Consider the following 14,019-nt stretch of genomic DNA (forward strand, 5'->3'; position numbering starts at 1 on the left):
TGAGCTACACATTTACACAATCTCACACTAAATCAGCAATTTCCAAATCAGATAAGAAAAACTTTAGGATCAACCGAGTAAGAGTAGTCATGTTCTTAGTTCAGTCTCTGTTAAGTTCACTTCCTCTTGTGACAATTGACATCCCAAGACAAAAATATTCATCTAGTTTTACAAGATACAATAGACACCAACCGAGAGAATGTACATGCTGAAAGGAGGAGAGATATACCCCGACTGTTTGAGCCCTTAGGAGAGGGTGGTTTAGACCTAAAGAGAGTTGTTTATACTTTATAATTTAGCAGAACAATCGGTTCAACACGGATGATAGAGCCGAACTACTTGTAATGCCATGATGAATGTGGAATGCAACCTTCAGGGTCATATGCAGCCTGCACCGTTCCGCACTTCCTCTAGCGTTACGGCATGGATGTACTGTAAGAGATTTTCATCTGTTGAAGAGAAGCAGAGGGAGAGAATAAGAAGTTACAAACTCATATCAGAAGCATTTGGTACTAATCGTACAAATAACCTACTTAGTTAATTTAATTGAAGGTCCACCTGTGATATCACCTAATATGAACTTTACAAGTAAAATTACGAGTACATCATAGAAGGGACATTGCAAAAACGAAAATGAAAAGATGCACACATGGTAACTGAGCAATGAACATTCTTTTTTTTTTCTTTACTAAAAATACATTGTTGGAAATTTCAAATCCCGGTCACCATTACACAACAGCCAAAAGCCACAAGCCCACAACCCATGAAAACCCAGCATGAACACATCGACTTATCTAACGAATAACAATGAGATACAAGCATTGGCAATAGACATGATTTTCACATTCTTGTCTTTTTAGGCCAGAAGTCTAAATTGTGAACAGCCAGGAGGGACTCAGCGACCCCCTCAAATCTTCTCCCACAGCTCATGCCGTAACGTAACTACAAGTGTAGTTGCCACCATTAGAGCAGCAAAACGCAGTGCATTCCTCTGCCTTAACGAGGTACTCGTTTCCGACTTAGAATTTCCTGTTCTTTTAGTCTATGCTGGAACCTTGCAAGGCGTGCTTGGAGACTGACCAGACTGGCTGCCTTGCGAGAAAGCACGAAGCTCAACTGAGTCACATAGTTGTCTATGAGGCTTCCTGGTCGGTCCACTTCTGCCAACAGTTTCATTTCCTGGTCACAAAGACGACAGCAGATGAACAAGCATACCAAAAAATACATCAGCACAACTACGGGAAACATATAATATTTTCTTAGGGTACACCTTCCTTCTCCTGTGCTAAGCCTTTATAAAACCGAGCAAATACTTGATATAGAATGCATTTACAAAATGCAAACAATTTAGCTCTTCTATATAGTAATAGCATACGACTCAAATCAAGGACCACCCCATAAAAGAAGTTCAGGCTACAAGGCGAGTACATACAATATGTTTGATTTACCGCACACAAGGAATTGGACTCAGTTGTAAATTTCTTCAACATCCAGAAGCATCAAAAAAATTGAAACAGGGGGTAACAAGATAACAGAATAATACATGAAACTTTTTACTTACTTCACGAACTATTTCCATTGTATCCTCAATTTCTTTTCTGTGGGCAGCAATTAGGGCCTCTTCTTCCTAAAACAATCCAAAGAGCTCAACAAGTTAACAAGGACTATTACAAAAACATCACACTAATTAATGAAGCCAAATGGATTACCAACCTCAAGAATTGCATTGATATTCCCATCAGGAACTTCAGGCTCAGACTGTCTAGCTCCAACATTACTTGTGTTAAAAGTACCAATGCTTGGCAGCTTAGAGCTGGTGGTGGGAAGATCAGAACCACCTCCCTTCTTCAGCCAGTTGCCCAACTTTTCTGATTTTTCATCCTTAGTATATTTCCGGCGGGGTGGTGATACCTTTTGGACCTTCTCTTCTGTTTCAACTGAATTTTGAGAGTGATATGACATTTTCTGACTGTAAGAATCACTATAAGAATTATTCCCTTCAAAGCTCTCCCTATCTATTGAACTTGAATTCATCCCTTTTTCTTCTCTTATATTGATGGGATTACTCGATGAATTTGCAGGATGCTTCTCAAAATCAGGAGTAGGGATATATGAGACACTTTCTTTTTCTGCAGCTCTTCTGCTCGTATCAGTTGTTTTAACTTCCTGACGTTGCTCATGGATATATGAAAAACTATCTTTTTCCATAGCTCGTCTACCTGTATCAGTTTTTTTACCTTCTGGGCGTTGTTCATGGATATCCTCTACACCAGCAGAAGCTAGAGTGGATGATGATGATGATATATCCTTATTAGGAGGAGGAAATGAATTTACAGGTTGATCCTTCCTAGAATTGCCACCTTTTGAAAGACTTTTGACCCTGTTCATTGTAAAGTCATTTTTAAGTTTGAAACAAAAAGGATAAGGGTTTTAGTATAGTAATTAAATTTGTTTCATGAGAGCATAATATCATACCGATCAGCATATCTCAAAGTATTAAGTGTATGCTCGCATGACCCTGCATTTGGAGATATACAAGATATCATTACCGTCCTTGAATTTCCAACGAATGAGTCACGGAGAACTTCTGTGAGCTTGCTTCCTCGAAATGGTATATGGATCTGGTCATTGTCCAGAGCACGAATGCACTCCTTTAGAGCCAAAAGGCTCTTGTTGATTTCTGCTCCCTCAATTCTACAATTTATTCATCATATTGCAATCTTCAGTGATGAAAAATGTAGAGCTAAAAAACGTTTCTTTTGAAATTCATATGTAAGATTCACAATGACAGTCGTCTGATTAAGAATGTTCTATTAAATCATTATGGTTCTAGTACAAACCAGAAGTTCAATCGATCCATCTGCCTGCCAACTTCTTTGGACTCAAGTTCAATGACCGAAGGTTACAAAAAAAAAATAAAAAAATGATAGACTTAAAATCTAATCATAAAAAGAGAAGAGGAATATTAGATGACAGAATCTTAAAAGAAAAACAGAAGAGGATTACCTTGTTTGCCGGTCATTATCAGTGGTGTCAGCACCTCTTTCACTACCAGCAAGATCAATAAAAGAAATCTTTCCTACAACCTTCCCACTTCTGGGTTCATTTACATCAATGTTGATCCGCCCCCTGGAATCTTTTACCTCAGTGTGTTTTTTAACCACTAGTTGTAAAATAGCATGTGACCTAGAAGACTCCTCATTAGCACCAGTTGAGCCAGTACTCCTCGTAGCATTCCCCCTCTCAATATATTCTTTAACAATCTGTACATCCGACACTTCAAACTCTTGCAGTCCAACAATGCAAACTTGCTGCCGTCCATCTTCTCTCATTAAAAGTTTCCTTTAACATACCAAATGAAATCATATACTTCAGAACAAAGCTACAGCCAATAGCAGCAGACAGGAATAACATAATCTAGTAATTCTGGTAGAAAAGAAACTGGCTTTATAACAATAGACATGGTATAAAAGATTCATGAGCCAAGGGACATACTTCCTCTCACTGAGAAGATCAAAGAGCTTTCCGCCATAGATCTCAAAATAGCTAAGCCATAATTTGAATCTCTGGTTACGGTAAACTGGCTGGTGTAACAGTCTGACAAGATCTTCTGCAGCTCTGATAGGTAACGGTTGCATTGTGAATGTCTTGCCACTACCTGATTCAAAACTTGTTAGAATATTGACAAATCAAATGAATGTTCAGTCTTTATCGGAAATGAGATACATGACAACGGATAAAACAACATATATACTGGATGAACTACATATATTACAGCAAAGTCTATACATATTATCATTTCATGACACTGCAATTTGATGACATCCAGATATTTCAAGCTTGAGGATAAACTGATCGCAACGCAGACTATTATAAACAGCACCTACCTGTCTGACCATAAGCAAAACATGTAGCCTTTGTTCGTTCAAAAATGAGGGGAATAATTGGTTCTACAGTAGCCCAATATACCTGTTCCAGAAAGAATATATGATCAGACCTCTTTTATCCAGCTAATAAGCAATCAAAAGCGAGCACACAAAAGATCAGGCCCTGAGTGACTACACATGAAAATCAAAGGCATTGTAAATCAAGAATTACAGACTCCCCATGTGCAAAATATACCCGACCTCTACTGAAAACATTTTACCTCATCATTGCGAACATGCTCATCAAGAACCGCATCAAAACAGAATTCATGTTTCTCCACATATGCAGTCAAGTCTACCTATGACATGACAAATATAAACTTCAATTTCCATAATGCAATACAGCTAAAAAATTGAATTAGCATCTGCTGTCCTAAGAACAAACCTTCACTTTAGGTTCATGAACTGTCAAATAAGATTTGTCATACACAGTGACAATATCATCCTCCTTCCGGGAAAGTTCCTTCTTGTTTAAAGGTCTCTTCCGTACCTAATTTAACCATCAAAACGGAACTACTTCAGGAATTGCACAAGCAAATCATACAAAAGGAGTCAATGCCAAAAGTGAGATATGAGTCACAAGCATTCATAAAAAGGTAGGGACAAGTCACCAAACAACATGATATAGCCAAATACACATCTACAGCACTCCCACATACCACAACTTTTATTTTGGCCACGTTGTTTTCCCTTGTGCTCTCCTTTTCGTTCTGCACTAATGGAACTGATGCATCTTGATCAGGTAGCACACTTTGCTGTCCACCACTTGTCAAAGTCAATTCATCTTCAAAAGTTTTCATACCACCAGGTATAAAGGGCGAAGGCTCAAAAGATTCGGACATAACATGCTGAAAATGAAAAGAATACAGCATTCATTTAGAAAGAGAGAAAAAAAAGAGAAGGATATGAATATATTCTAGGAACAGACACAGTACTTTAAAATTTTTACGGCTCAATGAAACGGCAAGAACATGAATTAGTGTTTTTCAATTGTGCCCATAAAACAGTTACTGAGTATAACATAATAAAATTAAATTGTTTTAAATTCTCCCCATCCCATCAGCTATAAGACTAATAATGAATATCACATAAAAACAGTAGAATAAATTAAATATGTTTAAGTTGAGTAAACCAAACTTGTATGGAAGGAAGTTAATTAGAAGCCTATCACAACTAATTACATAAATATTTGCTTTCAGAAGCAGTCAAATAGAAACTATTGAATAGTAGAAGAAATTTCCAAAAGACCTTTCAACTATATCAACTTTATTGTTACCTGACTGAATCTATTGCTTCTGGAATTCAATTTCTTAGTGAAAGGTAATAAATTATAAAGAATTCAACAGAACAAGCGAATCCACAGCACTTATCAACTAGATATTGTTCTTACATAAACTAACTGGCTGATGACTTAACATTTACTAACTGCTTACCGCCTAAGAAATGTCTATTTAACTTCAATCCAGCATCCATAAAAATATGTGAGCTACACATGGAATCGGCATTGGCTCATTCAACTTGAGCCAAAGATTCAAACAAAGTTATTTTTAAGAATGATAAGGACATATCTAACTGATGCAGGACAAATAACGAAAACTGTAGGCTAAGGATTGTTTAAAACTCTTAGGCTAAAGAAGGAACTAAAGTCTAAAGGTGGGAATTCAAGAAGAACAGAACAAAACTACTGGAATCACACCAGTAGAACTCTAGGCATCACACCCAGAAATTAGGCTGCGTCACACAGGCCTGGAAGGAAGTAAAAGCTTTCAATTTTTTTATAAAATCAAATCTGCCTGCAAAAGGCTACAAAGGCCTCTATATATAGAGAGGCTAAAACCCTACAACCACTAGGATAAAGTAAAACATAAATTACCTAATAATAAAACAAAAACTAATAAGAAAGAAATCATAAAACTTCCTAAAACTCAAAGATCCTTGCTTAAACCAAATCAAGCAAGTTCCCATGTAGACAGACCATCGCCTATAGAATGCCAGATCAAGGCCTGAGCCTTGGAACCGTCTTTACCACGTCTCTTATAGAACTTTAATGGTTTCTGCCATGTAGATCCTCTATCACTAACAGTCCCTAACCTCATCTAGTCTAGCACTATATAAAATTGAACCCTGTAGACGACATTGAAAAAGAAAAAATGATTGAACGCCACACATTCTTCCTGGTTTTGACAGCAGACACTGGGCAACAAAAAACAAATAAGACCGTTTTCTATCACTAATTTTCCAGCGATGATGTTCACAGCATCATGAATGACATGAACAACCATACCTCAGACAGAAGCTCTGTATCATCCATTGCATGAAGATCCAACAGCCCAGCTCCGAAATCCCCCCTGAACTCCGGAGAGTAAAAACCCTCTGGTGGAGCCCCTCCGGATGTCTGTGCAGTTGGAGTGTACGGCTCTGAACCAGATTCCCCATTGAAATTAAGGTTCCTCATTAATTTCAAAAGCCTCTGCTTCTCTTCAGCAGACTGCGCTCCATAACCCTACAACAACACAACAAAATGCTTACTCCTCATGCATTCAAAACCAGAATATCCTAAATGCAAACAAGAATGGCAGTCTATACCTGCATGAGAAGGTTAGGGAGGAGCCGGTTATCAATGGCGGTGGAAGCCAATGGAGAGGCCAGATGCTGGAGGCCGGCGGACTGGAGCCACCGGGCCATGACAGCGTCGCCGGCATCGTTTGTGGGACCCGCATTGCCGGCAGGGTGGTCATACAGAGCAGTTGCCGCGGCGGCATTGCTCTGCTGCATCTGCCCACCCATGTGGCGCTGCGACCTCCTTTGAGGAGCCAATTTTCAAGATCTAAATTTCAACAACAACCTCTTTTCAATCACAAACCAATCAATCACCAAAACCCACATTAATAAACTCAAAATCAAATTCACATTGAGATTTAAAAAAAAAAACTGATCTTGGTTTGGTTTATGATACTCACGAGGTTTGGAAAGCTTGAAATTGAGAGCAGAACATGAAAGAAACCCCAAAACGAAAATGGGACTCAGAAAACCCAGACGAGAATCTGCAATTGCAAACAAACCCATTAATCAAAATCTAAAATTTTACAAACACAGAAATGTAGAAGAACCAAACAGCCGCTCACATTTCCGATTGAGTTTTCAAGATTGTGAAGGATCAGAGCCACGAACGGAACCAAGATCGCGGCTTTTCGAATCGATCAGACAAGAATTAGCATTGGGATCAGATCTGGAGAAGCAAAAACCCTAATTTGGGTAGCAAAAGAAGAAGTTGGGTGGTTTCAATTTTTTGGTTTGTGAGGAAATGGGGTTGGAGATTATGGCAAAGGGCTCCCCGGTAGAGAGAGAGAGAGAGAGAAATGCTTGCTTGGATTATAAATATAGAGTGTGTGTGTGTGAGAGAGAGAGAGAGAGAGTTGGGTGTTATGGTAAAAGATTGTAAATTTTGAAATATTTACTAAACGGCTATTTTGATTTTGATTGGGGAAAGGGACAGGTTTACCCTCTGGTTCTGGTTGGGTTTCTAATTTTCCGATGCGTCGTTTTGGTTTTTGGGGGATGGAGGGGGTTCAGACTTCAGAGTTGGAGATGACAGAGGTAGGGAATGGGGTGTGGTCTAAGTCTAACGGAAATGTCCTTTATGGTCTAAGTCTCATTCAAGGCTGTGTTTGCTTATTGCATAAAATGAACGAAACTCCATTGTTATTGAGAATTGTTCTTTTTTTAAGAAAATTAAATATTTATTGAGAGCACATGTGAGAAATTTAGACGGTAGAGTGTCGGAATTGAAATACAATTAACAAACTAAAATTACAAGTATGAAATATCGCTTTGTACATGTACTTATTTGTTATTATCAATAATGCATAATTATATCAAGAAACATACATCGCAACGCGTATTTAAATAGTGTGTATTATGAAATTAAATATGTAAATTTTACTCTTTAAGTTTAGAGACGAATATGTTTTGTTTTTTCATAATTATAATTTCTAAAATTTGATGGTTGATGGCCTACACAATTGTATAGCTTAACACAAATGTAAGTTGCATATCGGGATGTTGCAATATCTAAAACTATAGCCCACATCTCTTTGTGCCCCTCGCCATCAAATCGACCCAACCACATCGTAGGCTCCAAGTTTAGCCAGCTAGTAAATTGGTGCTCCAAAGTTCCATGAGAAAAAAATTGAGTGCACTAGTTTTTCATTACACTTTCTTGTTCTGAATTCAGATTGTAGAAAAAGTAGTATGAGTATAACCTTTCTTTATATTCCCAAAAAATAGAAGAAAAAAATCATTGATCAAAATTCAGATGTGGGACAATTGGGATTACAGAGCAGGGGCTCTGAAAATAATGAGGTCACGAGTAGAATAATCAGGTACATGTTGCCAAACTTCCCAATACAGAACACTGCCGTGCTGCCTGCAACAGAATTAGTCGTCATGCGAGCATTCTTAACTTTACCCCATTTGCCATTCCCAGTTAAATCTGAAAATGACCCATCACTCTCTGTAATTTCTGTACCTTCTTCTACGTTTTAGGTAGGGGTCAAACCCAGATGGTCATACTCGGCATTTCCATTTCAATACGAGAATGTCAGTACCATAATGGCAGTAGTTACTAATTAGCACGGTAAATTCCACAGTACCCAGATGGGGAGCCATTTGGTAGCCGAACGTAATTAGGATGATTAATTAAGGTTGTGTTAGTATGTGTAATACATGCTTAAACATTACCATAACCCTAAAATGTGGACTAAATAATAATAATAAAGAGAAACCTTGTAGTCTTCTTGGTGGAACTTTGTGAGAGGTCTATAGTGATGATTTTTTTTTTAAGTCTCTCTAGTTCTATAACCTTTCACATTTTATTGGATTCCTAAGGTCTCAATATTGGATGTTATGCAGAAATGGAAAGTTTTAGATATGCTTTGGCTGAACAGGGTATAATTAGTCGGATAGTTATATAGGGCTAAGACCATAGAAATGAATTCATATAATATACATGGTGAGTGTCAAAAATAAAAGGGATTTACTAGTGGTTACATAGGGATTCTAGACTATTGTTTTTTTGTATACACATCTTACCTATTTTATAGGTTTATAAAGTGACCTATGTACGAATGACAGTAATAATATAAACGATAAATATATGAAATTCGCATAATTGACGTTGGCGTAGTAGGTGGTTTGTTGCATTGTAGTTATTTGTGGTGAAAGTTTAGTTTGGAACTCATCATTGCCAATATTTGTTGCAGCATCCTCGTATGCTAATTTTGAGCATTAATATGACTAAGATCAGTAAGATGTCATATCACTAGTTGCTCTTACTGCTTTTGGAGCTAATCGTGGTTGATCTTGGATCATGTTTGGTAACTCTGTTAATGAATTCCTTCAAAACAATACTCTAGACCACTTTTGGTAACTGGAAAGGAAAATAATTGAAATCAACCAAGGAAGGAAAATATTTCCATGGGGGTGGGGAGGGAAACGTTTTCCACCCAATTTTCTTTTCATTTTGGAACAAATTTCCTTCCCCCCCCCCCCCAAAAAAAAACACTTTCCTTCCCCCATATATATGATAACTATGTAATATGGTTGACGAAATTTCTTTCTCATAACTAGATGATTGATTGTTTGAAATATATCGATCCATTCTATTCCTATACTGAGAAGAGTCCTTGACCAAAAGATTTAGTAACTGCTAACTAGACATAATTAATCAATAATAACATACATAGACGTTAAGATTGATGTGTACTCAACATAGCCTAACATGTCATAACCAAACACGCATCCAACAGAACAAATTCGTCTATTGTCATGCTTTGCCTACATGGAATTGACAACGGGGCGATGAAAGTGATCATCAAGCATACTTTATAATTTGAGTTACTTGGTCTCTAATCTCTCTTTCAAAAATGGTGTTATTCTGGTAATTGGGGGTTTATGGTCAATGAGTACGTCGGGCTGGTGGATCTCCAAGTGGACCAAACTTAGCTATCATTCTTGTGGTACACTTCTTTTGCCAAAAGCCTTGCTTTTCCCTAAAGCAAGTGAGGTTGAGATCCCATATCGATTAGATTTATGGTGTACTAATTTGAATTAAAGGTTAAACATTTACGGGGAGTATCTAATCAGCTCCACCGTACGCGTCCCTTTTAGTCAATGTCCATGGCCACCATGGTTTTTTCTTGTTTTTCTTTTCAGAATTGAGAATTGAAGAAGAGGCTCTTGTACTTGCAGACCCCTTCAGGCGTATACCATGGGAGGGTGACATTAATAATTTCAACCAACATCGTCAAAGTAATCAATTTCTGTTTAAATGGAAAGCAAACCACCAGTCCACAACGATTTAATTTTTGTTGAAGTTTGGGGTTCTGTCGCCTGTCGGGAATGTCAAGCATACATACTACGTATTTCATATGATGCCACTCCCATATTGATTCTGGATGAGAGATCCCAACACATTGTGTTGGGTTCTGGTTTGAAATAATATACCGGATTCAATCAGAATTTCGTTTAGTTAGTTACGCCGACATTGTATTTTTATGGATTTTGTTTACTTTAGCAATTAATACTCGAGAAAGTGTCTCAAAATTATTAATACACAATGTAGTCACTGAGGATGCTTTTAAGTTTGGTGTGTGGCCGTGTGGGTGCCTCAAACGAAGTTTAAACAATTGGACCCAGATTTTTCGTAAAGTTACCCTTCAGCTTCGAACATACAATCCAACCCGAGCTCACTAGATCATGATTGATGTGAAAACCTCTTTCGATCATATAAACGATATATATTGGTGCAACTGAAAACGTATGGGTTTAGAAACTCATATATTGTGGCTTGAATTCCCGGGCCCCGGCGTTTACCAACTTATGTTTGAAATTTGGACGACTAATGTCATCGGTACCTGTGGTTTGTTAGTAGCTAGGGCTGAAACCCTAATCCAATGCATGACAACGAGTCCACCCCTAATGAAAGCTACATATATGTGCCTTCATGCATGCATGTGTGTATTAGGTAAGGAAATGAAGAGTTGAAGACAGTGAAATGAAAAAACAAAAGTGTGATCAATTAATACTAACAAATGAAGAATTATAATGCATAAAAAAAACTGAAGAATTATAATGGGAGTTGAAATAATGAAAAATCGATTAGTTCTTTGGCTTGTTTAGGCCGGTCGATCAACATTATTTTGTTAGAAGCGCACATACACTTGTGTCAAAATTAGCACGAAGGTGCTAAAACATAATCTGGATCGCAATAAAGTCGTAACTATTTCGGGCAAATAAGAGATCGAGGAGAGTCTCCTCCCACATAATCTAAGTCCAGATCAAGGCGCAAAGACCTCGGAGCAGTTTACCAGGCATCTAGGACTCAAACAGTGACACCCAGCACCCGCAACAGCCACAATCTTCTACACCCCTACAACCCCAACACGTACTCCATCAAACTTCCAACCCAAGCAAACCAACCAAACTATAAATAAGACCTTGCATGTCTTCTCATGGCCTGTTATATGTATCGTTGTCGATCGTGATCAGATAACGAAATTAGCCCGAGTTAGTCATTAGCAATGGCGGAAAGCGCTAAGCCACTGATGCTAGTCGCTATCGACGACAGTGAGCACAGCTTCTATGCATTGGAGTGGACTCTGGACCATTTTTTTGTTGACGGAAGCAGCCATCTTTTCAGGCTCACCATCATCCACGCTAGGGCATCTCCCTCTTCTGCTCTCGGAGTCGCCGGAGTTGGTAAGTAGTTCCACCGAGCATTCAAGCTAATTAACAAGTTCATTTGGCGTACTTACTAGGTGTTTAATGCATTTTGATCAAATGCAGGATCTGGGGACTTCCTGAATTCGTTGATTTCTGATATGAAAAAATCGGCTGCTAGGACAGTCGAGAAGGCCAAGGAATATTGCACCAAGAGAAAGGTAATTTATATATGCGCATCGACATTATCTGCAGAATAAGGTGATCGGTAAATTGTAAATGAAATAATTTTCGAATGGATGCAGGTGGAAAATGTGCAAGTGGAAGTTATGGAAGGTGATCCTAGAAACGTTATGCCCGAAGCTGTGGATAAACACCGTGCAGCCCTTTTGGTTCTGGGCAGTCATGGTTATGGAGCGGTAAAGAGGTATGAAATATACTGTATATGTGTCACATAAAGCGCAATACATACAAACAATTACTTATACAGTTCTACTCTTCTAGTATGTAACACCGTTCGACAATGTTTTTACTGCAGGGCTGTTTTGGGTAGTGTAAGCGACTTCTGTGCACATCATGCTAACTGTTCAGTGATGATTGTTAAGAGGCCAACAAACAAGCCTGCTGCCAAGTAGAGATGGATTCGACTAGTCTTAAACCGTTACAATAAATATAGTTGAGGTTCTAGCTAGAGTGGTACTGTCGTCGTAGCCCGTTTCGTACTTGTTTTCTTCATCATAAAATTATGATTACTAGCTAGATTTCCTATCTAGATTTTTTGAATGTAAATTTCAGGGTAATGGATTGAAATGCATTCTTGCAATAATGTTGTTTAAAACTGATTTGCTTGTGTGATTTATGTTTTACCTTAATCTATGATACTGCATGGGAGTGCATGCAGATATATAGACGCATCAAACCGATCAATAGGCACAAACTCTCATGGCTATACACACACACACACACACACACACACACACAAGAAGCACAACAAAGACGGAGCTATTTCAGCTAGTCGTATTAATTTTTTTCTTCTTCTTCTTCTTTGGACTGGGTTGTCGTAGCAGTGCAGCACATTGAAACAAATTGTTAAACCTGTACAAACGCGCAACTGCTTTTATTCCTTTGCTACTAATGAACATGCTTGTTGTAAAAAAAAATGCTTGTTGTAACTTGAATCATTTTCCTGATCGAGTCGCCAGAATTTCAATTGCTTATCGCCATCATCAATTCGGAAGGGAGCTCCTCTGTTAGGAGGCCTTAGATCTGTGCAGGTCAATCAGTGTGTAAACTGTAAAGTTCATCAGCACCTCTCCATGCCAGCCAGTATGCCACAACTTTATCTTTATTAGCACTTAAGGGACTGAAGCACTGAAGCTTTCTTCTTCTCCAATCTGCATATATATATATATATATATATATATATATGGTTGCATAGGACGATCATATCTTTCGTTGGTGTTAATACGAGGAAGGTGAGAATCCCACATCAGTGGATGAAAGGAGCATGAAAGTGAATAGGAGTATAAACTCTGAAGCAGTATATTGGAAAAAGCATACCTTTCTCGGCCTTTTGGCTAAGATCAAGTGTAGTATCTGTTCTTATCAGTTTAATATCTGATACGTGAACTAATGGTTCACACGATATTAAATTAATTTTTTAAAGGGGTGAGTCCATCATAATAGCTTGCTATTAGGTCTCGCATGTGTCATCTTTGCTCTGCACTACTGCAAGGTTTGGCGCACCCTACCAAATCTAGTTTAAGCTTGTGCTTTACAGATGTTATCTAGCTAAATATTCTGTGAAGAGGTTATGATAATTACCATAATCATTCATCAAGTATTTGCTTTTGCCTCTAGGTAGTAGTAAATGACTTGTATACGAGGGGCTGTACACTCGTTTTGCAGCTATTCTGATTCTAACATGAGCAGCGAGATGTTGTCGGCAGCAACAACAAAATATTGTTGCTGTTCCGAGAACAGAGTTTGTTTGACATGCATTAGTCTAAACGTGCTTGAGGTGCTGTATAGGATCTAATTAATTTGGAAATTGGAAGCTCAAGTTTCTTTCATATTGATTAGCCGCTAGAGAGTTTGGCTGAGTTGAGTTTGGTCTTTTAACAGTAAAGATAAATCATAGTCGCAAAGTTTTACTAAATCAGGAAGCCTTCTTTCCTTTGCACTCTGGTGTGAGTCTATGGCTCTTGTCAACCTCAAATTCAAACTCCAGACCAGCTTGTCATAACCCCTTACACGTAGAAAGGCTAGGTGAAGCTGTTGTCTAGTGATTCACTGAGTGAGAACTTTTGGTGGGCAATAGCCATTGCATGATTTGCATCTAAAATGGAGGCTCTGAAATGCAGGGAAGTATCGG

The 14,019-nt window shown here is 38.2% G+C and overlaps 2 protein-coding genes and 1 non-coding gene across 4 annotated transcripts; 2 read left to right on the forward strand and 1 right to left on the reverse strand.

The window, feature by feature from the left end:
* Window positions 1-659: 659 nt before the first annotated feature.
* On the reverse strand, window positions 660-7,270 carry LOC126792792 (kinesin-like protein KIN-13A). 2 transcript variants are annotated; one of them, XM_050519270.1, is made up of 14 exons: window positions 7,052-7,270; window positions 6,887-6,970; window positions 6,513-6,753; window positions 6,211-6,429; window positions 4,586-4,774; window positions 4,312-4,416; window positions 4,148-4,225; window positions 3,884-3,969; window positions 3,496-3,654; window positions 3,007-3,342; window positions 2,476-2,694; window positions 1,714-2,380; window positions 1,562-1,627; window positions 660-1,179 (listed from the first exon to the last, which is right to left on the reverse strand). In XM_050519270.1, exons 3-14 carry the CDS (start codon window positions 6,711-6,713, stop codon window positions 997-999), a joined length of 2,508 nt encoding a protein of 835 aa, XP_050375227.1. In that variant the 5' UTR covers window positions 6,714-6,753; window positions 6,887-6,970; window positions 7,052-7,270; the 3' UTR covers window positions 660-996. The 2 variants fall into 2 exon arrangements, with proteins under 2 accessions (XP_050375227.1, XP_050375228.1); XM_050519271.1 differs by having other exon boundaries at window positions 6,513-6,773.
* A 4,236-nt stretch (window positions 7,271-11,506) lies between these two features.
* LOC126792262 (universal stress protein PHOS32-like) lies at window positions 11,507-12,280 on the forward strand. Its single transcript, XM_050518724.1, has 4 exons — window positions 11,507-11,684; window positions 11,772-11,866; window positions 11,951-12,072; window positions 12,184-12,280. The coding sequence occupies exons 1-4, from the start codon at window positions 11,507-11,509 to the stop codon at window positions 12,278-12,280; spliced, it is 492 nt and encodes a 163-aa protein (XP_050374681.1).
* A 921-nt stretch (window positions 12,281-13,201) lies between these two features.
* On the forward strand, window positions 13,202-13,396 carry LOC126792986 (U2 spliceosomal RNA). The gene has a single exon (XR_007671978.1). It is a non-coding gene; the product is annotated as a U2 spliceosomal RNA (small nuclear RNA).
* Window positions 13,397-14,019: the final 623 nt, after the last annotated feature.

The sequence above is a fragment of the Argentina anserina genome, chromosome 4 (genome assembly GCF_933775445.1).
Source record: "Argentina anserina chromosome 4, drPotAnse1.1, whole genome shotgun sequence".
In the NCBI taxonomy this organism is placed as follows: Eukaryota; Viridiplantae; Streptophyta; class Magnoliopsida; order Rosales; family Rosaceae; genus Argentina; species Argentina anserina.